The 23,476-nt window shown below is 37.5% G+C and overlaps 2 protein-coding genes across 4 annotated transcripts in view; both read right to left on the minus strand.

Moving 5' to 3' along the window:
- gsk3aa (glycogen synthase kinase 3 alpha a) overlaps nucleotides 1-13,749 on the minus strand; it is a 31,542-nt gene extending 17,793 nt beyond the window's left edge. Inside the window, exons 1-6 of the mRNA XM_048203755.1 lie at nucleotides 13,368-13,749; nucleotides 12,155-12,342; nucleotides 7,910-7,993; nucleotides 7,318-7,428; nucleotides 5,168-5,298; nucleotides 2,610-2,814 (exon numbers count right to left, since the gene is read on the minus strand). Of these exons, the coding sequence (XP_048059712.1) occupies nucleotides 2,610-2,814; nucleotides 5,168-5,298; nucleotides 7,318-7,428; nucleotides 7,910-7,993; nucleotides 12,155-12,342; nucleotides 13,368-13,623 (975 nt within the window). The 5' untranslated portion in view covers nucleotides 13,624-13,749. The remainder of the gene's footprint in view (nucleotides 1-2,609; nucleotides 2,815-5,167; nucleotides 5,299-7,317; nucleotides 7,429-7,909; nucleotides 7,994-12,154; nucleotides 12,343-13,367) is intronic.
- Nucleotides 13,750-14,354: 605 nt separating this feature from the next.
- Nucleotides 14,355-23,476, minus strand: part of cica (capicua transcriptional repressor a) — a 31,231-nt gene continuing 22,109 nt past the window's right edge. For all 3 annotated transcript variants that reach the window (XM_048202816.1, XM_048202815.1, XM_048202814.1), the window contains 6 exons: nucleotides 22,914-23,092; nucleotides 22,661-22,785; nucleotides 19,398-19,549; nucleotides 19,139-19,270; nucleotides 18,927-19,052; nucleotides 14,355-17,105 (listed from right to left, as the gene is read on the minus strand). In XM_048202816.1, coding sequence (XP_048058773.1) covers nucleotides 16,834-17,105; nucleotides 18,927-19,052; nucleotides 19,139-19,270; nucleotides 19,398-19,549; nucleotides 22,661-22,785; nucleotides 22,914-23,092 — 986 coding nt within the window. In that variant the 3' untranslated portion in view covers nucleotides 14,355-16,833. The remainder of the gene's footprint in view (nucleotides 17,106-18,926; nucleotides 19,053-19,138; nucleotides 19,271-19,397; nucleotides 19,550-22,660; nucleotides 22,786-22,913; nucleotides 23,093-23,476) is intronic.

Below are 23,476 nucleotides of genomic sequence, written 5' to 3' on the forward strand. Positions count from 1 at the left end.
GTGCAATATAGCATGTGTTCATGTTTCGCGTGTAAAAAAAACTGTATTTTTCACATAATTTACTTATCTGTATACCGCTGTTTCCACTATCATAAAAACGGGCTGATGACTTCCTTGTTCTATGAAGTCCCTCCTTCAGAAATACGTAACGAGTTCTGATTGTGCCAGCGGTTCCTGTGTTGTGATTCGACAGCAGCTTCTGCTCCATCTTTCAAGAATAATCTTTGTGCGAATCTGGCATTAAACTGATTGAGATTGAGGAAGCTGTCCTCAGCAAAATGTGCTGCACATAGTTTTACATGTGTATTATAATTTTCGGGAACCGAGTTAAACATAAATTGTAACCATTGATCTCTAAGTACAGCGTCCCTGGGAAGGCCAACCAAAGGTGATTGGACTGCGGGATGAAAATAACAGCGTTTCGACGACATGGCGACAAACACACTAATGCAACTCTTGCTCTTCTCCGTGGGAGCGCAACAAGACCACGCCCCCTTTTTTGTGTATTCCTGTGGGCGGAGGTTAGTCAAAAAGTTTTAGTGACATCATTAAAGAAGGAAGTAGAGGGATGTAGTCCAAACTGGCCGTTCGATGTAGGCGACTTCTGTTAAATAAAACATCTCGCTTGGCATTGAACTTTGAGCTTTAAAATTTTACAGATTTTATTTATACTCTAACAACAACATTACACACTAACTAAAGTTTGAAACATGGGATCACAAACAACGGGACCTTTAATTTTTGTGGAAACCTTGATACGTTCTTTGATGAATAAAATAGCAGTATATATTTGAAATAGAAATCTTTTGTAACATTATAAATGTCTTTACTGTCACTTTTGGTCAATTTAATGCATCATTGCTAAATAAAACTAATAATTTCTTAAAAAAAACAAAAAAAAAAAACAAAAAACCTAACTGACCCCAGATGAACGGTACAGTAAATACTCAATATAGAAGCTCATGTTTTATGTTGATTAGATGGACATTATAAAATCATCTTGCCTAACAGTGTTGAACTGAATCTAAATGTATTCATTCATTTTTAAATCCATGTCAGTAGCAAGGCTATCTTCACGGTGAAAACAGAATAAGACAACAGTCATACACTTAACAAAAATCTATACAAAGCATTTTAGATTAATATAGAAGACAGAAACTCTAAAATACATTTTGGTGATACTTTTTTAAATACATCAGTTAAACATCTCTGAATAAAACCATTGTCAATTTACATTAAAAACAGTACAGTCCAGTAAAGTTATGTTTGACACTCATTGTAGTTTGAAGAGGAAGGCATTATGGTGGTTCTTCATCTTCTAAAATAGCCATACACTGTAAAAAATAAATCCGTAAAATAACAGAAAAAGTTCTGGCAGCTTATTACCCGGACACTATCCGGTAATTTTACGGCATTTACGTTAACCCTAAGACAACAGAATGAAGTGCAAAATTCAAAATACAGGTAAAACAACCGTAAAAAATAAAAACAGAAAATTCTGTTGAATTAATACAGTACATTTTGCCCTATTTTTACAGATATTTTTAAAGTGTATGTAAATCTTGTATGACCTAAACAGCATCTAGTAAAAACAACTTGATCATACCTAGCTTAGGAAGGAGTAAAAAATTCTTCTTGTATTAGGATTTATTTCATGTAACTTATTTCCATGGCATTCATCCCCTTCCATCTGCCACATGTTATTAATATAAGAGTTTATTACTGGTCTGAAATCAGAGGGTGGAATTTGACACTTTGAAACAGTCAAGTTGAGAGCCTCCTTTGCAGCGATAGTTACCATATAAACAAATATGACCTCTAACCCAGCAGAAAAATGTACTGATTTTTTCCTTCCATAAAAGATCTACTTTAGCTAATATACTCATAATTATGGGATGATCAGCCTTTACAGATTCAAGTGCCTTAAGGCAGCCGGTGAAGATTATCTATTTATTTTACTATATACTACTATATTTACTATATATTCTTATATTTACTATATATTCTACTATATTTTCCACAGCCAGGAGTAAAGCATGAGCATCAGCTGTAAAGACAGAACTTTGTCCTGGGATTCACATGCCATGACACTGATCTCAATTTAATGCTACTGCTTTGGATCTGTGAATACAGGTCTACGGAGAGGAAAACTGCATCTTAACTCCAAACATTTCTGCCGATATTCATGAGGGTGTGTTCATGACATGTCTTTTGTGTTGATTCAGGGTTAATACAAAATGTGGCCTTTTCAGATCTCAGGGAGCAATACTGCAAAAACGAGTCTGAGTTAAGATGTCCAAATTAATATCCAGGTTCTCCATGTAAGCTTTTATCCTCATTCCAAAAGGTCTGATATAACCAGGTCTGGCTTCATATAAATAAAGATATTCCAGGATAAAGACTGGTTAGAAGTATGGATTACTTTAATTTGACAGCATATAGTAAAGCCAGTTTCAGACGTCTGTTTTGGAGTGAAGGTCCTCTGAGGTCTGTATAATGATTCTGAACAGGAGAGGTCCTAAATGCTCCTAAAGCCAGACATATCCCTTAATGATGTATAATAGAACTGGATCTAAAAGTACTGATCAAAAGTAAGGGGTTAGTTTTACCTTTATGATCTCCACTAGCTGGTCCACACCACTGTCTCCAGGAAAGATGGGCTGCCCCAGCAGCAGTTCGGCCAGCACGCATCCAGCTGACCAGACGTCAATGTTGGAGGTGTAGTCTGTCGCACCAAAGATGAGCTCAGGGGCGCGATAGTATCGTGAGCAGATATAAGAGACGTTAGGCTCACCCCTCACCAGCTGCTTTGCACTGAAACAGATTTGAATTATGAGAAAAACTTTAATCAGGCAGTCAGTATGAAAAACGACAGATTTATAATTCTTCAATAAAACAAACACTCAGGGTTCCTACACATTTTCCATTTCAAAATTCCATACTTTTCCAGACTCAAATTTCCAGACCTCTTTCCAAATGATTTTCTGCCATTGGTAAGCCTCAGTCTCCTTTTCTATGTTTTCTCTGCTTCATGTTTGTAGGCCGGGTCTTACAGTCTTTTAGTGATTTTTAAATTAGTGTTTGATTGTTGAAATAAAAATTAGTATTTAGTATTCACATCTAGGCCTCTCTTCTCAAAACCATGTACCTGTGTGACTTTTGTTGGGGATTAATCTACAAGTACTAATATAGTTAACATGAACAAATAATGAACTGCACTTCTACAGCATTTACTAATCTTGTTAATGTTAATTTCAACATTTACTAATACATTATTAAAATCTTGTTAACATTAGTTAATGCACTGTGAACTAACATGAACAAACAATGAACAACTGTATTTTCATTAACTAACTTTAACAAAGATAGAAAATACAGTAACAAATGTATTGCTCATGGTTAGTTCATGTTAGTTAATATATTAACTAATGTTTAACTAATGAACCTTATTGTAAAGTGTTACCAGAAGTTTTTATAAAGTTTTAATGACAATTTTTTTGTTCAGGCCTAAACATTTAAATGGTGGCTGTCATAAAAACAGATTTATATATTCAGTATTGAAGCACATGTTAAGTACAAATACAATGAACATGCAATAGCCTATATAGTGCATATATTTAGCAAAATGCTCCTCTTGAAGTTAATTTTTGTAGCTGACTAATGAGTTTTTGGACATTGAATGGCTTTTCTGAGGTAGGCTATAAATGTGACATTTTTACAAGCTGTTTTATTGACGCCTTTCTGCGGTTGAAACACTGATTGATCGATTGCATGTGACATGATACGGATTTCGGTAAGTTGTACTGTATCTTTCAACATACCTTCAGATGTTCATTCATATTTATTTTGTGTTGTAACTAGTAAAGCGGATGAGATGGTCGGATCACGAGCGCTACAGCGATCTGTAACACCACAGAGCAGCAAGAAGGATCGCGACTCACTCCAGTCTATTGGAAAGTAGCCCATTTTCGATTCTTGTGAGTATCCTTTGACAAACACACACTCGCCCCAAAAAAAAACTTCTTCGGATCTACGCGATTCACATAAATGACGTATTTTGATTCAAAAGGGATAATTTCGCCGTAAAGTGACTAGTTTGCAGGTATGATAAATTTGAAAACTGAATAGAGCCAATAGTCTGGAAACACAAATATTTTTCCATACTCTGATTTCTTTTTTCCATACTTTTCCAGACCTGGAAATTACTCAAATCAAATTCCATACTTTTCCATACATTTCCAAACTGCGTAGGAACCCTGAACACTGAATTAAGCTCAACACCACAAAATAGCCAAAAATATTCCTTCATCCCGGTACAAAAAAAGTGCACTGTTGTTTAAACGTTTCTGTATTAAATGCTTTGTAATTTTCTTTAAAATACAGCATGACAGAACAGCTGGAAAAACAGCTCCAGAATAATGCTCAATTCAATACAGATGCACTTTCAAACAAAGCAATTATTCCAGTCTGATGTGCATCTACGCTCGGCCAAACTATTTTCAAGCTTTTTCAGTTGCCAAATTGTCCACTTTTTTACAGACACAAAAGCCAGTGTTTATGTTCCCCCAAAAGAAATCGACCTGAATGCCAACAAGTGCCTTACACAATCAAAAATTAAATACTTGAAATTGCAATAGATTAAACAAATGTGGTCTGGATTACAGTGGTCAACATGTCTGCCAATCATCCAATAATTCAAGTGTTTCTCATAAAAACAGCTCAGAAAAACAGATTGTTTTTAATGGGAATCCATCGAAAAAGGGGGCCAAAGTTTGGCCTGCAGGACGAAAGAACATAGCAGAAAGAAAATCTGACCATCAGCATCAATATCTGGATGCATATTACTTTTGTCAATGAACAGAGAACATGAACAACCGCATTTGCTTCCGCATTTACAACACAATCAGAAACAAATATACCTTAAGACCGCAATGAGGCAGAGATACTGCACTGACAATATACATCAAATCTAGATACCAACTAAGCCCACACTTATAAAGAGGTGCAGTCTCAAAATACAATGACTATAAAAGTGTAACACCCATTAAAACAGAACATAATGTTCACTGGCGGGCAGGAGGACACGTTTGAGAACCCATCAAATCTTCTCTCTCACACACACACACACACACACACACACACACACACACACACACACAGCACTGACCTGCCAAAGTCACAGAGCTTGAGAACAGCTGTTTCTGGGTCCACCAGAAGGTTCTGTGGTTTGATATCTCTGTGACACACACCTTGGGAATGGATGTAGGCCAAACTGCGGAAAAGCTGATACATATACACCTAAGAGAAAATAAAAGCAGTAAGCAAAAATATCTTTGTGTTAAAGAAAAAAAATCTTTATCAGTCCCCATCTTTCCATTAATGAAGACTGATTAATGAGAAATTGGTTATGTCAGAAGCAGTGAAATGTAATTATTAAAGCAATAAGCCTTGAGAGGCTGTGTGTCAGTGATTTTCCCACAGTGGCAACAGCAAAAATTAACAGAAATTCAATAAAATGGTAAACAATAACAGTTAAATTTAATCTGCTAAGTAATATACAGTGCCCTCCACAATTATTGGCACCCTTAGTAAATATGAGCAAAGGTGGATGTGAAAATAAATCTGCATTGTTTATCCTTTTGATCTTACATTAAAAAAATTCATAAAATTCTAACCATTCATTGAAGAAAAACAGTTGAAAGTGGGGGGAAACTGACATTATGGAATAAATGTTTTTCTCCAATACATGTTGGCCACAATTATTGGCACCCCGAGAAATTCTTATATTCCCATTCATATTTACATTTTTTTTTAGCACACCAGGGTGATCATGAACATGAAATTGTCCAGCCATGACTTCCTGTTCCACAGGAGTATAAACATGAGGAAACACAAAGGCCAAATCCCCTTGATCATTCATCACAATGAGTAAAACCAAAGAATATAGTTCTGATGTGCAGCAAAAGATTGTTGGGCTTCACAAAATAGAAAGTGGCTGTAAGAAAATACCTAAAACATTGAAAATCCCCATTTCCACCATCAGGGCATGTGTCTAAATCGTCCTAATGTGAAGTGAGGAGGAAAGTTTGAGTGGACAAAGACTCTCCAAAGATCACAGCTGGAGAATTGCAGAGATTAGTTGAGTCTTGAATCTCAGAAAGCCTAAAAAAAAATTATTAAAAGCACCTACATCCCCACAAGATGTTCGGGAGGGTTTCAAGAAAAATCCTCTGCTCTCATCCAGAAACAATCTCCAGCATATTCAGTTGTCAGACAAGACCGGAACTTCAAACGGGACCGGCTTCTATGGTCAGATGAAACTAAAAAAAGAGCTTTTTGGCAGCAAACCCACCAGATGGGTTTGGTGCACACATGGATAAAAAGTATCCCATGCCCACGGTTAAATATACTGCTGGATCTTTAATGTTGTGGGCCTATTTTTCTGCTGGAGGTCCTGGACATCTTGTTCAGATACATGGTATTATGGATTCTATCAAATACCAACAGATAAAAAATCTAAACCTGACCACTTCTGCTAGAAATCCAATAATGGGCCGTGATTGGTTCTTCCATCAGGACAATGATCCAAAACAAACATCAAATCCAACACAAAAATGTGTCACTGAGCACAAAATGAAGCTTCTGCCATTGCCATCCCAGTTCCCTGACCTGAACCCTAAAGAAAATGAGTGGAGTGAACTGAAGAGAAGAAGCACCAGCATGGAGCCGGGAATCAGAAGGATCTGGAGAGATTCTGCATGAAGGAATGATCTCTGATCTCTTGTCAGGTGTTCTCCAAACTCATCAGGCATTATAGGTGAAGACTCAGAGCTGTTATCTTGGCAAAAGGAGGTTGCAAAAAGTTTTGAATAAAAGGGTGCCAATAATTGTGGCCAACGTGTTTTGGAGAAAAACATTTATTTCATAATGTAAGTTTCCCCCACTTTCAATTATTTTCCTTATATGAAAGGTTATAATTTTGTGAATTTTTTGAATGAAAGATCAAAAGGATAAACAATGCAGATTTATTTTCACAGCTGCTTTTGCTCATAATTACTAAGGGTGCCAATAATTGTGGAGGGCACTGTAGTTCTAACTGCAGTAATATTACTCTAACTGAAAGCTGCTTGTGATGGTATCAACTCACATGTGCATACATATCCACATATTACCACAGCTTTCAATCTGATGAATTGTGCACAATAAGACCAAAGACATTTATTAAAAAAATAAATAAGGTGAATTTTCATTTTGTGTTGCCTTTAAGAAGTCAAGAATTGACTCAGTATTGGAGTATGTTTATTCAGTCAACTTTACCTTCACATAAAAGATGGGAATAATGGTTTTAGCTTTACTAAAGTGTCGTGCCACCCGATAGACGGTCTCAGGCACATAGTCCAGCACCAGATTGAGGTATACCTCATCCTTCTGTGGAATAAAGACACAAACTGTAGATTATATAAAACAATAACCTGCCAAAAAATAAAATAAATAAATATAATATATATTTTACAGATGGCCAAAACTATTTGGGAAACTGCTTGTGTCTACATTCCAACATTTAGCAGAAAGACTTCCCAGAAGTGTGGAAACTGTCATAGCAGGACCAACTCATTATCACTGCCTGTATGTTCAACAAGCAATACTTTTGTCCATGTAGTGTAGTTATGGACAGAATATAAACCCTTTAAAATCACAACAAGATCATCAGACTACAATTAGACCACAACCATAGAACAGGCCATCATAATGGAAAGAATCACCTTTTCTTTTTTTTGTCTTTTTTTACAATTTGAACCCAATTCAACAGATATTCAAGAAATACACTACCATTCAAAAGTAGTACATATTTATTTCCATTTGGTGTCATAATATATAGAGCTTTGCAACAAATGTCACAGGTTTTTACCTTTTCTCCACTGCAATAGAAGAAATAGCGCAGCCTCACTATATTGCAGTGGTCCAGTTTTCTCATGATCTGAAGTTCTCGATTCTTCATAAAGACAGAAGAAAGACTGTTAGCATCTCCCAAGGGTAAGAGACGTCACAATATTTACAAGAGAGTAATCACGACAGTGCAATCCCCCTAGAGCAGCCTCGTTCAAGGGCACAGTGTTTGCTTTGGGAGTGGACAGCACAAGTGGGTCAAGTAAATGGTTAGACGTTTCAGGATGAAAGATAGGGTGGTGTGTGACAACAAACTGGTGATATATTCAAATCAGAAAATTGTTGTGCAACCGAGAAGGTATCTTAACCTAAGACTGCTTTCCAAAAAATTAGTCTACTGCCAATCTCTGAATTAAAAGCATCTGTTGATTGTCAAGTAACATACAAAAAAAAAGTAAAAAAAAAAAAAAAAAAAAAAAGATGCCGTAGAACGTCTTTTTAAAAGATGTAATATAAGTCTAAGGTGTCCCCTGAATGTGTCTGAAGTTTCAGCTCAAAATACCCCATAGATTTTTTTTTATTCATTTGTTTAACTGCCTATTTTGGGGCATCATTAAATATGCGCCGATTCAGGCTGCGGCCCCTTTAAATTCCCATGCTCCCCGCCCCCGGAGCTCGCGACTGCCTTAAACAGCATTAACAAAGTTCACACAGCTAATATAATCCTCAAAATGGATCTTTACAAGATGTTCATCATGCAGCATGTCTAATCGCGTAAGTATGGTATTTATTTGGATGTTTACATTTGATTCTGAATGAGTTTGAGGCTATGCTCCATGGCTAACGGGCTAACATTACACACTGTTGGAGAGATTTATAAAGAATGAAGTTGTGTTTATGAATTATACAGACTGCAAGTGTTTAAAAAATTAAAATAACGACAGTCTTGTCTCCGTGAATACAGTAAGAAACGATGGTAACATTAACCACATTTAACAGTACATTAGCAACATGCTAATGAAACATTTAGAAAGAATTTACAAATATCACTAAAAATATCATGATATCATGGATCATGTCAGTTATTATTGCTCCATCTGCCATTTTTCGCTGTTGTCCTTGCTTGCTTATCTAGTCTGTTGATTCAGCTGTGCACATCCAGGTGTCCTGCCCTTGTCTAATGCCTTGAACATGGGCTGGCATATGCAAATATTGGGGTCATACATATTAATGATCCCAACTGTTGCGTAACAGTCGGTGTTATGTTGAGATTTGCCTGTTCTTCGGAGGTCTTTTAAACAAATGAGATTTACATAAGAAGGAGGAAACAATGGTGTTTGAGACTCACTGTATGTCATTTACATGTACTGAACTCTTGTTATTTAACTATGCCAAGGTAAATTCAATTTTTAATTCTAGGGCACCTTTAAGTAATTCTCACATTTTAAACCAGTGATTATTAACTTGCAAGGCACAACCAATGTTATTTTAGTGTTATTGTGGTTATAGAATTTATATAAAAAAATAGCTTATTATTCTGTTTTCATTTTCACCCCCTTAGGTGACTCTTATGGGGGGTATTTTTTTAATTTGAGGGGGTGGGGGGCTTTTTTATTACATTTATCTCACCTATGCTCACTCTATGTATTTATGTTTTTACAATGGGGTAATATTGTTGCACACAAGTTCATACACAGAACAAGGAAGCTTTATTTCAAACTTGAGTTGAATTTACAAAATAAACAAGAACAAATAAACAAATTACAAGCAGAAGCACAAAAAAATACAATAAAAAAGAAAATACAAAAATGAAATAAAGAGTGCTTTACAGTTTTCAGGTTGGTATAACAGTATTCAGGTACATGAATACTACAGGAATTGAATGAATTAAATGTTTAATTGCATAAATTAAATACAGATTAATTCTTATCACTTTCTTTTGTAGTTTGATTAACATTATTGACAGACAGAAGCAGGTATATTAGGCTGCTGTAACTTTAAGAGCTAATGCACAGATCCAATATACTGATACACTTTCGTTTTCTTTCTCAACAGTTTACGTTTAAGACATCACCGCCTGTGTTAATGTGAATACTCGCCAAGGCGGGCATCCTGACATACTTTTGTGCATTTCTGACCATTTAAGCACAATAAGCAATGAAAAAGCACTTAGTTTGGTACTCACAAGCTGCTTGAGAGGTGGCTTTTTGTGTGCAAGCAGTTTTACTATTTTTAGTACTTCAAATTATTTACTACAGTTAGTTGCTAAGGCAACATTTCTAGTTAGCATTTAAGTTTCTAAAATGTACATTTTGTTTTCATCTCAATCAATATTTATATACACAGATGAGCCAAAACGTTTTGACTACCTGCCAAATATGCTGTTGTTCCTCTGCATCCTGCCAAACAGTGCCGACTCACCTCTCTGGCACCAAGACGTTAGTAGCAGATCATTCATGTCCAAGGTGAAGCCACAATGGATTAGAATTATTCGTCCTGTACATCCCACACGTTCAATCAGTTTGGGATCTAAGGAATTTGAAGGCCATGGCAACACCTTGAACTCTTCATCATGCTCCCAAAACTCATTCCACAACAATGTGTGCAGTGTGGCAGGGTGCAACATCCTGCTGAAAGAGGCCACTTCCACCAGGCAATATCATTGACGTGATGGGATGTATCTGGTCTGCAACAATGTTTAGGTAGGTGGCGCATGTCAAATTTACATTCACATGAATGGCCGGACTCAAGGGTTTCCCAGCAGAACATTGCCCAGAGCATCACACTCGTCATCCCACAGTGCATCCAGGTGCCATCACTTCCCCAGGTAAATGACGCACATGTACAAAACTATCCATGTCACGTAAAAGAAAATGGAACTCATCGAACCAGGCAAACTTCTTCCACTGTTCCAAAGTCAGTTCCTACGCTGGCATGCACAGCACTTTCAGCTGTGGACAGGGGTCATCAAGGGCACTCTAAATGGTCTGGGGCTATGCAGCCCCATACACAGCAAAGTGTGATGCACTGTGTGTTGTGACACATTCCTCCCATAGCCATCATTAAAATTTTGTGTGACTTGTGCCACAGAAGGCCTTCTGTCAGTCTGGTCCAGAAAGGATAGCCTTTGTTGCCCTTGCACATCAAGAAGCCTTGGGAGCCAAACACCATGTTGCAAGTTTATGATTTGTCCCTCCTCAGACCACTGTCGGTAGGTTCTCACCACTGCTGATCGGGAGCAACCCACAAGGCTTGCCATTTCAGAGATGCTATGACCCAGATATAGGACCATAAAAAAAGTGTTCGCTTACCATCTAATCTACCCAGACCTTGACATGTGGCCTTGTTAGGAGATAATCAATGAAATTGGCCTATGAGTGGCCAACGCTCGTCAGTGTATGTATATATATATATATATATATATATATATATATATATATATATATATATATATATATATATATATATATATATATATATTAGTGATGAAATGGCGATAAATCATGATAAAATTTCAGATGGTTAGTATTACACTTCATATTTTAATTATCATTAAAACCATATTTGATTACTGTGATTTGAAAAACTCAGGTAAATACTGTCCAGCGTTAAGCAAATTAACAACAAACAGTGAGCGGTTTTACAAGAATGCTGAGGGAAATTATATAGGAATGAATATATGAATGAATGAATTGCATGAATGCATCTAAAAAAAACTGACTGTTGCAATGGCATTTTTACCTCTGTGTAATGCCTAATAAAGTAAGGTTTACAGCCAGCATGAAAGACACTTGGGACAGCTGACAGAATTGATCGAGCCAGTTTATTTGCATGTGTCTTGCCAGTTTAAACATTCAAACAATTTTAAAACATTTAGGCGCAAGACGACGTGAAAGAAGACTCAGTTCAGTACTTCATATGCAATCACAGCATTGAGTTCTCTTTCGTGTCTTCTTGTGCTTAAATGGTTTAAAATTGGTTGAATGTTTATACTGCCAAGACATGTGCAAATAAACTGGCCCGATCAATTCTGTCAACTGTCCCAAATGTCTTTCATGCTGGCTGGGTTTAGCAAATTTACTTTTAAAATCGATTTCCATATCTTTTGTTGTTAATGTCAAAGACTAATAGTGTTATATATTTTGCCCCAAATTCATCTGTACTACAAAGCAACCCTTAAAAATATTAACACTTAAAAAATGTCTTATTAAACCGTGTGGGTCAACAAGTACTTGTGCGCTTACATGTGTGAAAGGGTGTGTCATACCTTAAATCGCTTATCCTGAAGTACCTTCTTGATGGCCACCCACTCCTGACTGTCAATGAGGCGTGCCTGATACACCACGCCAAAGGAGCCATTACCGATCACCTTGATATCAGTGTAGGACACCTCCTGCGGGCGATCCGGGCCCTGGCCTGGGGTGGCAACCACTGTGGTCACCTTCCCACTATCTCCTAAAAAAACATTTCAGACATTAGATCTGATTACCCAAAGCTGAGGTGTAAATGAGCAAATATTAGCCCATTAATTCTTGCAGCAACTACATTCACTCAAAAAGCAATGCTATTCTTTAAATATACATATATTTTCCTACATACTTGGCATATACAAGGTGTATTGGTTCATAACATATTGTTAAGGAAACATTTTGATTAAAAAAAAAAGTTAATATACTGAAAGCATAACTGTCACTACTAAATGTCTAGTGCTGTAGACCAGAAACAAACAAACCTTGTGCAAGTGTACTTAGTAAAAAGTGTATTTGTCATTCTAAAGAAAACATGGCACATATATCACTAAATACGTGTCTGTCCTGACGTGTCCTTTACATAGGACATTATGACAGTGGGCGTGTCAGGACAGGTAATTACCACCTATTCAACATGCCCTAAAACCTAGTGAGTTGCCTAGTAAAACAATCACTTTAATGACAGAGTCTTGAACTGGTTTTCAACCAGTTATTCTCAAGTTTATTATAGTGTCTCAAATCCTAGTGTGCTGCCTACCTAGACAACATTATCCACAGGTTGCAATAAATGTGTATACGCTACAAAACACTGACTTGGTATCTTAATGTCACGTTATTTTGGGCATAGTATTGCCATGGTAAAATTGTTTTCTCTGGTAGCACCATGGTTTTCTTTAAGTACCATGTAAATATGAATGTGGAAATCAGTACCATGTTATATAAAAGTACCATGGTATTAGCATCACTGTACCATGGTAACGCAACAGGACTTTTTTGTTAATGTCCCAAAAGGCTGCCTGCACAGCTCAATAGGTTTTGAGGCCAAATCAATACCTTTCGTTTATAATCGTTTAACTCATAATTTTGACAATTTCCCTTGGTTAGCACGGGCTAGTTTCGTGGAGATGACATAACTGTCAATATCAAGAATGCACAGGTGTGTTATTTCATTATACACACGATATGTTCATTAAACACTCATAACTGAGATAACTTCGCGTATATACTCACTAGCTAGTTTTAAATTTGAGCAAGCAGATGAACTATCCGCCGAGGCCTGGGAGACCCCGGGCTTTCCTGCGTTGCTCCCCACGACAGCGGCGGATCCGGCGGATGCAGCAGCGGCTCCAGACGCCCCCTGAGGCTCAGCGAACGAGCTCGTCCTGGGCCGCCCGCTGCCGCTCATATCTGACTGAAAGTGTGCCGAGGCTGGGGGGCGATGATCAGCTGTTCCCTCGACGACTTGGCCTGGTCCTGGGTGAAACATTGGATTAAAAACCAAAAGATGACAAACGTTTTGCCGCGACCCTCAGCGTTCACCCACTCTCTCACGCGCTGAGAATACGCGCAGCCTCATGGGGAATGCAGTTCGAGCGCACTGTAGGTTCACTATATTGATCCTGACTAAAAAAAAAAAAACTCCAGAAGCAGGTGTCATACACCTGAGCAAAGGGCTCACTACTACCTGTTTGTACAATTAGTTATTTGTGTATTATGCATATAAAATAAATAACTAAAAGAACTAAAATAAAACATTCACTAATAAAGCATTTATAGATGGATAGATAGAATTAAATAAAAAGAGAAAAGAGCTGTTCCTTATTAATAAAAATTAAGGTCTGTAAAGATAATAAATATTAAAACAGATTATAAAAATAACACCAATATTATTCAGTGGATTCATGTGCTATGTGCTATCTATCTATCTATCTATCTATCTATCTATCTATCTATCTATCTATCTATCTATCTATCTATCTATCTATCTCCTAATATTAAATAAAACTTGAAGCATATTGATTCTCTATACAATTAGATAATTACATTCTAATTTACAAACAAGACCAGATTCTGCATTAAAAAATGTATCTAATAAAAAAATCCATCATTTTCAACATACTGACAACATGAGCATCTAAAATGTCAAAACCATATCTATAACGTACACCACTTTGCTTGTAAAAATCAATCACAAAAGAACTGCACAAAAAGCAAGCGTTGTGTTAGGTCTTTAATTTTTTCAATAATCTCTTGTTTAGAAATATTGCACATGGTCAACATGCCTGTTGATGAGTTAACACTCACCTTTCTCATTCTAAAACTCCTTCTCCAAGTAAAGACAGTTTATTGGATACACAATCATAAGGTGTACACGCATACATGTGCAGGTATGTGTGTGTGTGTGTGTGTGTGTGTGTGTGTGTGTGTGTGTGTGTGTGTGTGTGTGCAAGCATTTGTCTGTTGCTGGGGGAGGGAAAGAAAGGGCAGATAAGTCAAGTTAAGAATCGAGTTGAATGGTTACATATGCCAAATTCTCCTCAGGCACGTCAGTAGCCAGCATATGCTAACAGTCTTTTGATGTAGTGCCACTGCTTTTCTGGCAGGGAAAATAGCATTTGCTTGGGAGCAAGTTTGATTTGTCAAGGTGCATGTAATGTATATGCACATACGCTCGCACACACACAGACATCTGTATATCATGGGACATATAGAAATATATAGGTATATTTATACATTTATATTGTCACACATTCAAGTGAAGACTGAGTAGCATTTTTATACTCATCACTCCTTCTCTTTCAGCAAAACCAGACGCAAGAAAGTGCTAGGTTACTTTTTTTTTTTTTTCATTTTTCTTTTTTTTTTTTCTTCAGATTTTAGTTTGTTCAGTTTGGATTTCTCTCTTGATACTCGCTTCTGAATTCTGACATTTTTTCCCACTCTCTTTTTGACATATATATCATTTTATTACAGCTTGTACAGTGAAAATCTATGGCACTAACAGGTCACTCGTCTACTTCAAAAAAATTCCCACCCACGTCCTATTGCACCAATGAAAGAAGAGGCAGAGTAAGAAAGAGGAGATCCTGAGAAATGCCGCCCCAGCGCTGGTCTCGGGTCAGCTTTCCCTTGCGTAATCCTGAATCGAAGTCGTCGCAGACTACAAAGCTTGCTCTGACTCCAGACCAGTGCTTAAAGTGGCGCTTTCCATCAACACTTCAGTTAAAAGTCTTAAGGAGATGAAAAAATAAGGGCTTTCCTTACGGGATGCGGAAAGGGAGAATCGAACGTAATGGAACAAAGTCGTTGGTTAGTTTTTAAATATCTAAAAACAAATACTTTCCTGATTTAAACCATGGTCTAGGACCATATATTGTGCAAACACCTGATTGAAATATAAAAAAGAAAGAAACGAGGAAAAGAACACAGAGAGAGCCTCGTGCCCACCCTCTGCCCCCCTCCCCAGCCATCACGGTTATATATATATATATATATATATATATATACAGTGTACGGGGAAAAGCCTAAGTCAGCGGCCAGAGAAGAGGAGCTTCAGCTAAGAGGCTAAAACACAGTCTTTTTTTTGTTTTCGACGCAATTGCTCCAACACTTAGATAGCTGGATTAGTCCATGCTGAAAATATTACTAGAGTAAGAAGAAGAGAGGCGCAAGCTAATACAAAAAAAGATATCAGTCAGTTCCACCGTTACGACACAACAACAAAACGACAAAGCATATCTACACGTTGATTCAAAGAGGGGTAGTGTCTCTATTCGTTTTCGTCTTCTTTTGTATGATTCTTCCGAGGTTAGGACAATGTTTTCCTCTCTGGCTTTGAGTGTGCTGTGTTGTTGTTGTTGTTGTTGTTGTTGTTGTTGTTATGCGATTGTGGCGGTCGCCGTAGCCTCTGTTTTCTGCTCCGCTGGTCTACGTGATTACGAGTCTTGAGTTTGTTGCTTCTGGGACAAAAAAAACCTGTCGTGAATTTACAGCCCGTGCTGAAGAACAGTAACAGCCGATGCATGTACCCCGCCAAGGGGGTGTAACATTTGCACGAAGACCCTTCTCCTCCCAGGCTATTGCTTTCCTCGGTCTCTCGGTCTCTAAAAATGAAAGTGCAAGCGCATTTGTCCCCCACAACCCGCCCCCCCACCCCATCCCTGTTTTGAATTGAAAGTTACCGGTACCTCAAACAGTCTAATTTCTCTTCTAAAACATTCAGTCCATTCGATAAAAATCTGTGCTAGCCCCATGCGGGGGCTTTACTGAGCATGTGCAGACAGGCTGGTTTGGTGCTGCCTGTGGTGCAGCATTGAAGGGCTCTAAAATTCGGACAGAAAGTGACGCCCGCCCTAATGCAGAGGTGGACCAATGGCTGCCTGACACGAGTGGCATATGCAAATGAGTGCGACCTCATGCGCTCTATGTAATAGTTCCTTGTGCAAGTCATTAATGTGAGAAAGTGATATTGTTATGTAATTGCATAACGTGTGTGAACGTGTGCGTGTGTGTAACTGTGCATAACAACAGAACATCAACGAAGTGAACGCAATGGCAACGAAATCAGTTCGATAAGAAATGAAGCAAAATCCACATAAGTGCTGTACTGTCAGCGGAAATGGTTTTACACATTTCTAGAATCCTTCCCTACATTCGTTTTTCATCCTTCCGTTCTGCTCGTCTCCTCGGTCGTTCTTCATCTCGATTCCTGCGGATCGTCCGCGCCTTTCTTTGGCTCTTCCGTGGCCCTGCCCCGCTCATCTGGCTCGGAATTCTCCCTGGGCGCAGGATTGGATGGTCCAGAAGTGGAGGCGGAGTCAGAGCCTCCAAGAGCCACGCCTCCCACAATTTCAGAACTGCCGGCGGTCTGCATGATCTTCTGCCTTACCTCGCGAATCTTCAGCTGCAGGCACAACTTGTTGGGAAACGTGTCAGAGTAGCGAGCTTGGAAGGCAGCTGTGGCTTGCGCTGTAACAGAAAAATGAAATATGCATGCTAAGTTCCAGGGTTTTTTTCAGTTGTTGTAATGTTAGCATCAATGAATAGCATCGACTCTGCTGCATCTGACACACAAAAAGATAGCTCTGAAACATAAAAAGAAATATTACGGATAGAAAAAAGAAAGAAAAAGTCAAAACTGAAATGTAAATAATTTATTCTTAATATATTACGATTATAAATAGTACACAATTTTTATTGAGTGGTTTGAGTGGTTATTTTTCCACAAACAAAGTACACTGCTGTTCAAAAGTTTTTGAAAGAAGTCTCTTATGCTCATCAAGGCTACATATATTTGACGAAAAATACAGTAAAAACCAGGGCTGGGCAATGACACAAATTTCTCGATTCGATTATGATTCACAAGCTTGGTATTTAATATGATATCAATTAATTGGGGCCTATAAGGTATAGTACATGGCAAATTGCCTCAAGGAAAAGACATCTCTCAACTAATGCTGTAAACTAAGGGAACAACAGGGAACCACAGTTGGTACATCACTATAAAATAAACTGATTTTTAGTTTATTTAAATTTAAAATACACAAAAGGAAGTTTTTATAATAATAACATTATAATAATAGGCCTAAATTTACAATGAATATGCAATATTGTGCATACATTTGCAAAATGCTCCTCTCTAGAGTTACTCTCTAGCTGATTAATGAGTTTATGGACACCAAATGGCTTTTCTGAGGTAAATGTAATATTACGTGATATTGTTTACAACAGTGGTCTCAAACTCAATTCCTGGAGGGCCACAGCTCTGCACAGTTTGCTCTAACCCTAATCAAACACACCTGATCCAGCTAATCAAGGTCTTCAGGATTACTAGAAACATCCAAACAGGTGTGAGTTGGAGCTGGTTGGAGCTAAACTGTGCAGAGCTGTGGCCCTCCAGGAATTGCGTTTGAGACCACTGTTTTACAAGCTATTTTACTGACGTCTTTCCGAGGTTAAAACACTGATTGATTACATGAGACATGATACGGATTTCAGTAAGTTGTACTATATCTTTCAACATACCTTCTGATGTTCATTCATGTTTATTTCATGCTCTAGTAGTAAAGAGGAAGAGATGTTCAGTTCATGTGCTGCTTGAACTGAGGCGCTACAGCAATCTGTCACGTCACATTAAAGTAATAAAATTGACAGAATTTGAAAGCTGAAACTTTGTTTCTTATCAGAAGTAACAAAGCAAAAAAGTTTATTGAGATTTATTGGATGGGATGTTTGTGACAATGTTTTGTTCATTCATCAACTGAAAACAGCATAGACTAAGAGATCGATTGTTGGGAATTAAAAATCAATAATGGTTCTTCAAAATGAGAACTGCTAAAAATTGAGAAATCAATAATTTTTAACCCAGCCCAAGTAAAAACAGTAATATTATGAAATATGTGTACAATTTTAAATAAAGGTTTTCTATTTTAATATATTTTAAAATGTATTTTATTCCTGTGATGGTAAAGCTGAATTTTCAGCATCATTACTCCAGTCTTCAGAGTCAAATGATCCTTCAGAAATCATTGTAATATGCTGATTTGGTGCTCAAGAAATATTTTTTATTATTATAAATGTTGAAAACAGTTGTGTTGCTTAATATTTTTGTGGAAACAGAGATACATATTTTTCAGGATTATTTGGTAAATAAAAAGCTCAAAAGAACAGCATTCATTTGAAATAGAAATGTTTTGTAACATAATTATAAATGTCTTTACTGTCAATTTTAATCAACAATGCAAGTCAAAATTCTCTCTATTACCCCAAGAGATGCTAACTTGATGTTACCTGAGGGGAAGAAGCCGTGCTCCTGGAAGAGCTGCATGACGAGTGCACGCCGCTGGTCCAGCATCCGACGCAAAGAGGATGGCGGCACGCGGTCCAACTCCTCCAAAATATGCTCTGTCTCTCCAACTGATAAACACAGAAGACAAGAAAACATATAAATATCTTTATGTATGTGTTAATGAGAGTGAGTTTATACATAAAAATGAGCCCACCAGCCCTGTCGAAGGTGAAGATGTCCCCTTCGCACTTGGCAGCACTCTTGGGCGTGTTGGGTTCTGAGCTGCAGCTGGACAGGCGACGACTCTTCCTCCTTGGTGAACTGGGGTCGTCGGCGGAGTCTAGATCTAGGGAAGGGAAGAAAAGAGAATGAAAGGAAAGATCAAATTCACACAAAAAAGCAAAAGTGAGGAAAACAATACAATTAATATAATGACTTTACAAATGCTTATTACGTTTAGTATTTGTTCTCACCTGTAGAGTTCCTCCTCTTCTTGCGGTAGCTGCCCAGTATGGCTCTAGGGGAAGTTGCTAGACTCTGTAGATTGGGAGAGGGCAGCACCTCTTCAGGCTTGAACTCCGGCAGCTCTTTAAGACGCTCTTCAAAAGAGGAGCCAAACAGTGCCCTGAGAAAGAGCAAAAATGATTTTTAGAAAATTAAATATAACTGTTATGAGCAGAGTTATTTATTCATTTATCCCATCCTGTTGTCCTGTGTTTGTCTTGTGTATTTTCTCTCGCTGTGTATGTGCCTGCATGTTTGTATTACAGATGGGCGTGGCTTGTGATAACCTGTTGGAGGCTGCAATTGGTTCTCCTCCTCACCTGATCTAGATATAAAGACCGCCCCAAACACACTGAAGGGGCCATCATTGTGCCATCGTGTCGTTGATCGTAGCCTATCTCATCCTTACTTCGTATCGTTTGTTAGTCTAGAGTGTCGTGCCAGAGAGATTGATTGTGAGTGATTATTTGGAGTTTGTATTTGTGAGTGTGACTGACTGTAGTATTTTGTTTGTTGATTTTTCTTGTTTATTTGACCTACGCCTGTTTGACTATCGATTCTGGATTCTGATTCTGCTTTGTTTGCTATGGACTTCTGTAAATATTACCTGTAAATACTTTTGTATACATCTTTGCCAAATCGAGGGATGTAGGGGGTTTGACGCCATTTTATTTTGTACATGTTTTCATATTGTTTTTGGTTAGGGAGATAGGTAAGTTTAAACTGTATTTTGTTTTCTTTATTTTCAAATTAGGAATTGTAGAGGTTTAAAAAAAGGATTCTTTTGTTTATTATTTTGGCCTTGTCTGCCCCTGACGCTAAACCCTCTGTAAGAAATAAATCTTTTCTTTTCGGAATCTCTCTGGTAGTGAGACTCGTTTCTTCCTCTTCCTGTTGTGGCCGACCCCTAGACGGTCGTAACAGAAATTGGGGGCTCGTCCGGGATGTGAACCCGGGACCTCTCGCACCCAAAGCGAGAATCATACCCCTAGACCCCTAATGAAACTGACATACAGTACTGTGCAAAAGTCTTAGGCACGTCAGTATTTTCACCCCCCAAAAAAGGTTTTAAGCCAGTTATTTATATCTTTTGCTGTAGTGTGTCAATAGGAAATATCCGCTCACATTTCCAAACATTCATTTTGCCATTAATTGTAATAATCCAGTGAGATTTTTAAATACACAATAAGACTGATAACAGCTGGTGCTCCACATGGAGATCAGAGCTCACCATCATCAAATCAGTCTGTGATTACATCAAGAAACATATGAAACTGAGACAAATTAAATCCAGAAGAACTGTGGCCGTGTCTCCAAGAGATTTTAAGAAACCTGCCTCCAAAGCTACCTGAAAAATTATGCCCAAGTGTACCTGGACAAGAGCTGTTTTAAATGCAAAGGGTGGTCACACAAAATATTGTTTTGATTTAGTTAATATAAGTTAATTGATAAATAAAATCTATTTATAACAGTATTTTTTTAAAACATCCTCACTTTACAGCATTTTTACACAAGAGCCTAAAACTCTTTACAGTACTGTCTCTTTGCAGGCAGGTTTCTTCAAGCATCTTAGAGACACGGCCACAGTTCTCCTGGATTTAGTTTGTCTCAGTTTCATCTGTTTCTTCATGAAATCACAGACGGATTTGATGATGATGAGCTCTTATCTCCATGTGGAGCACCGGCTGTTGTCAGACTCCTTGTGTATTCAAAAATCTCACTGGATTATTACAATTAATGGCAAAATGAATGTTTGGAAATGTGAACGGATATTTCCTATTGACACACTACAGCAAAAGATATAAATAACTGGCTTAAAACCTTTTTTGGGGGGTGAAAATACTGACGTGCATAAGACTTTTGCACAGTACTGTATATCAGCAGAGAAATAATGTACATCACATATACAGTTACATATACAAGACAGTTAGCTCATGAGACACAAGACTGGGCTCATGAGAATGAGACGAGATTTTTACGAGTATTTTTAAGAAATCCTTAATGTTGTTATAATCCTTAAAGTCTGCAGGTGCATTTGAAATGTTTTAACTAATCATCTTGTAATGAATGTCATTTCAGTTCTACTTTCTGAGTATGAATTATCATATGCAGTAAAAGACAACAATACTCAAGCACTGTAAAAGGTTTTGCAACAAACTCAACTGACTTCTCTCCTGTATGATTTCAGTCTCTTCAGACCATACTGTACATGATTTATGAGATTCTACAACTGTTGACCTCCTAACTGAACTCCTCTCCACAAATTGATCAAAGAAATAAAAACAGTATAAATTAAAATGATTTTTTCTTAGTGTTCTTAAGTGCAAACAATAAGTGCAACCATAATCAAATTACTCTTTCAATATTCAAAGTGCAAACAGAGACCAATTTTTTCTTTAAGCATGATACAGAGCTAAGAGATGGTTACAACTACACAGCCCAGCCTAAGATAGCTTTCATATTGGAAGATATTTGCATGCATCAGGGAGCTGCCTTCAAAATGCGGGGATTCGCATGCTCGAATTTTACTTATTTTCGCTTTCAAAAGACGAGAAATCTTGTCACATTTTAATCTCGCAAGATCTCGTGGCATGAGATCTCGTCACACCTCTAGTAGTTCATGAATGAGGTGAGCAGAAATGGAGGGACGTGACTACCAACGACTACCAATTTGGCATAAATGCAAAGAATGAGACTTTTTTGATAAACAAGTCCAAACAAATGTGTCACAATTCAAAGACTTAAATGGTCTACTACAGTCAGTTTTCCTTTCCAGGTCAAATATCATCATGGCTTAGCAAACGTTTGAAAAGAATCTTGAAGTGAAGTTAGTAATCTGTCAACATGGCAATGGCACATATATTTAAAGGTCTATTGAACCCTTGAGTACTAAGGTTACTTAGTTAATAGTACAGTATCGCGAGGATGTACGTTAAGTATGTATCCTGGACCACATGTTTGCAATGCACTGGCCAAGAATTTAATGCATATTGTTTTTTGGCCACCTGGTGCATGTGATACAGTTATAACGTTCATGTCACTGGCTTCGACCGGTGTTGTAATCATTAAGTAAATTTAAACTAATTAAAAGTGAAAAAAGCTCAAATAAAATAAAACCTAAACAATAGATTAAAAGTCCATTTAAAATATTAATAAATATTATAATAATATATAAATAATAAAATAACACTGGTAGTCTTGTCAACGTGTAATCTAGGGCAATGCCACTCACTTGTCTCCAGCATCAGGAGTGCTTTTCAGTGGAGGTGGGCGGAACTTGGTCTTTTTAGCTGAAGGAGTGTCAGTCTGCAAAGGGGGTGGTGGGGGGTCCAAAACAGAAGATTCCCTGCGCCCTGACTGAAAGAAAAAAAGAAAAAAAAATGTTATTGAAGAACATGGGAATTCAAACTTACACAATGAAGTTTTGTATAAGAACTATTTGAATTTAGTAAAGTTGGATTATACAGCTGAAAAAAGCATCTTACTTCTCGACTCTGTTCATCTTTGCTGTTGGTCTCAGCTTGAGTCTCTGTCTCCATCTGTTCTGTCGCTCTTGCTGTTTCAATTCTCTCTGTTTGAGACGGTCCCCCTCCTACATCTCTCATGTACTCTCGTTCCATTTTGCTCCCTTTCTTTCCATCTTCCTTCCCTTCGCAATGCTGACCTGTTGAACATTTTGAATGTGACTTTCAAGGGACTGCAAGCCCATTCTGTATGTAACAAATGCTTGATCAATATTTAATAACTGCTGTTAAAGAAGTCGAAATGGCCAAAATATAATTTTGAAGTAGCGATGGGTGGTATAACCAAAAAGCTTATATTATGGTGAAATCATTTTTTTTTTTCCAAAGTCACTTTTGATCAATTTAATGTGCCCTTGCTGAATAAAAGTACTATCAAAAGTATATTCAAAGTTTTATTTATTAGAAAACTGACCCCAAACTTTTGAACAGTAGTCTTTATTCATAACCAAACAGTATTATTAATCTACTGAAATTAATGTTAAAACAAAAGAGTAGTTTATGAAAGTTTATGAGGTTACTTTTAC

This window comes from Megalobrama amblycephala, linkage group LG9, assembly GCF_018812025.1.
Source record: "Megalobrama amblycephala isolate DHTTF-2021 linkage group LG9, ASM1881202v1, whole genome shotgun sequence".
Lineage (NCBI taxonomy): Eukaryota > Metazoa > Chordata > Actinopteri > Cypriniformes > Xenocyprididae > Megalobrama > Megalobrama amblycephala.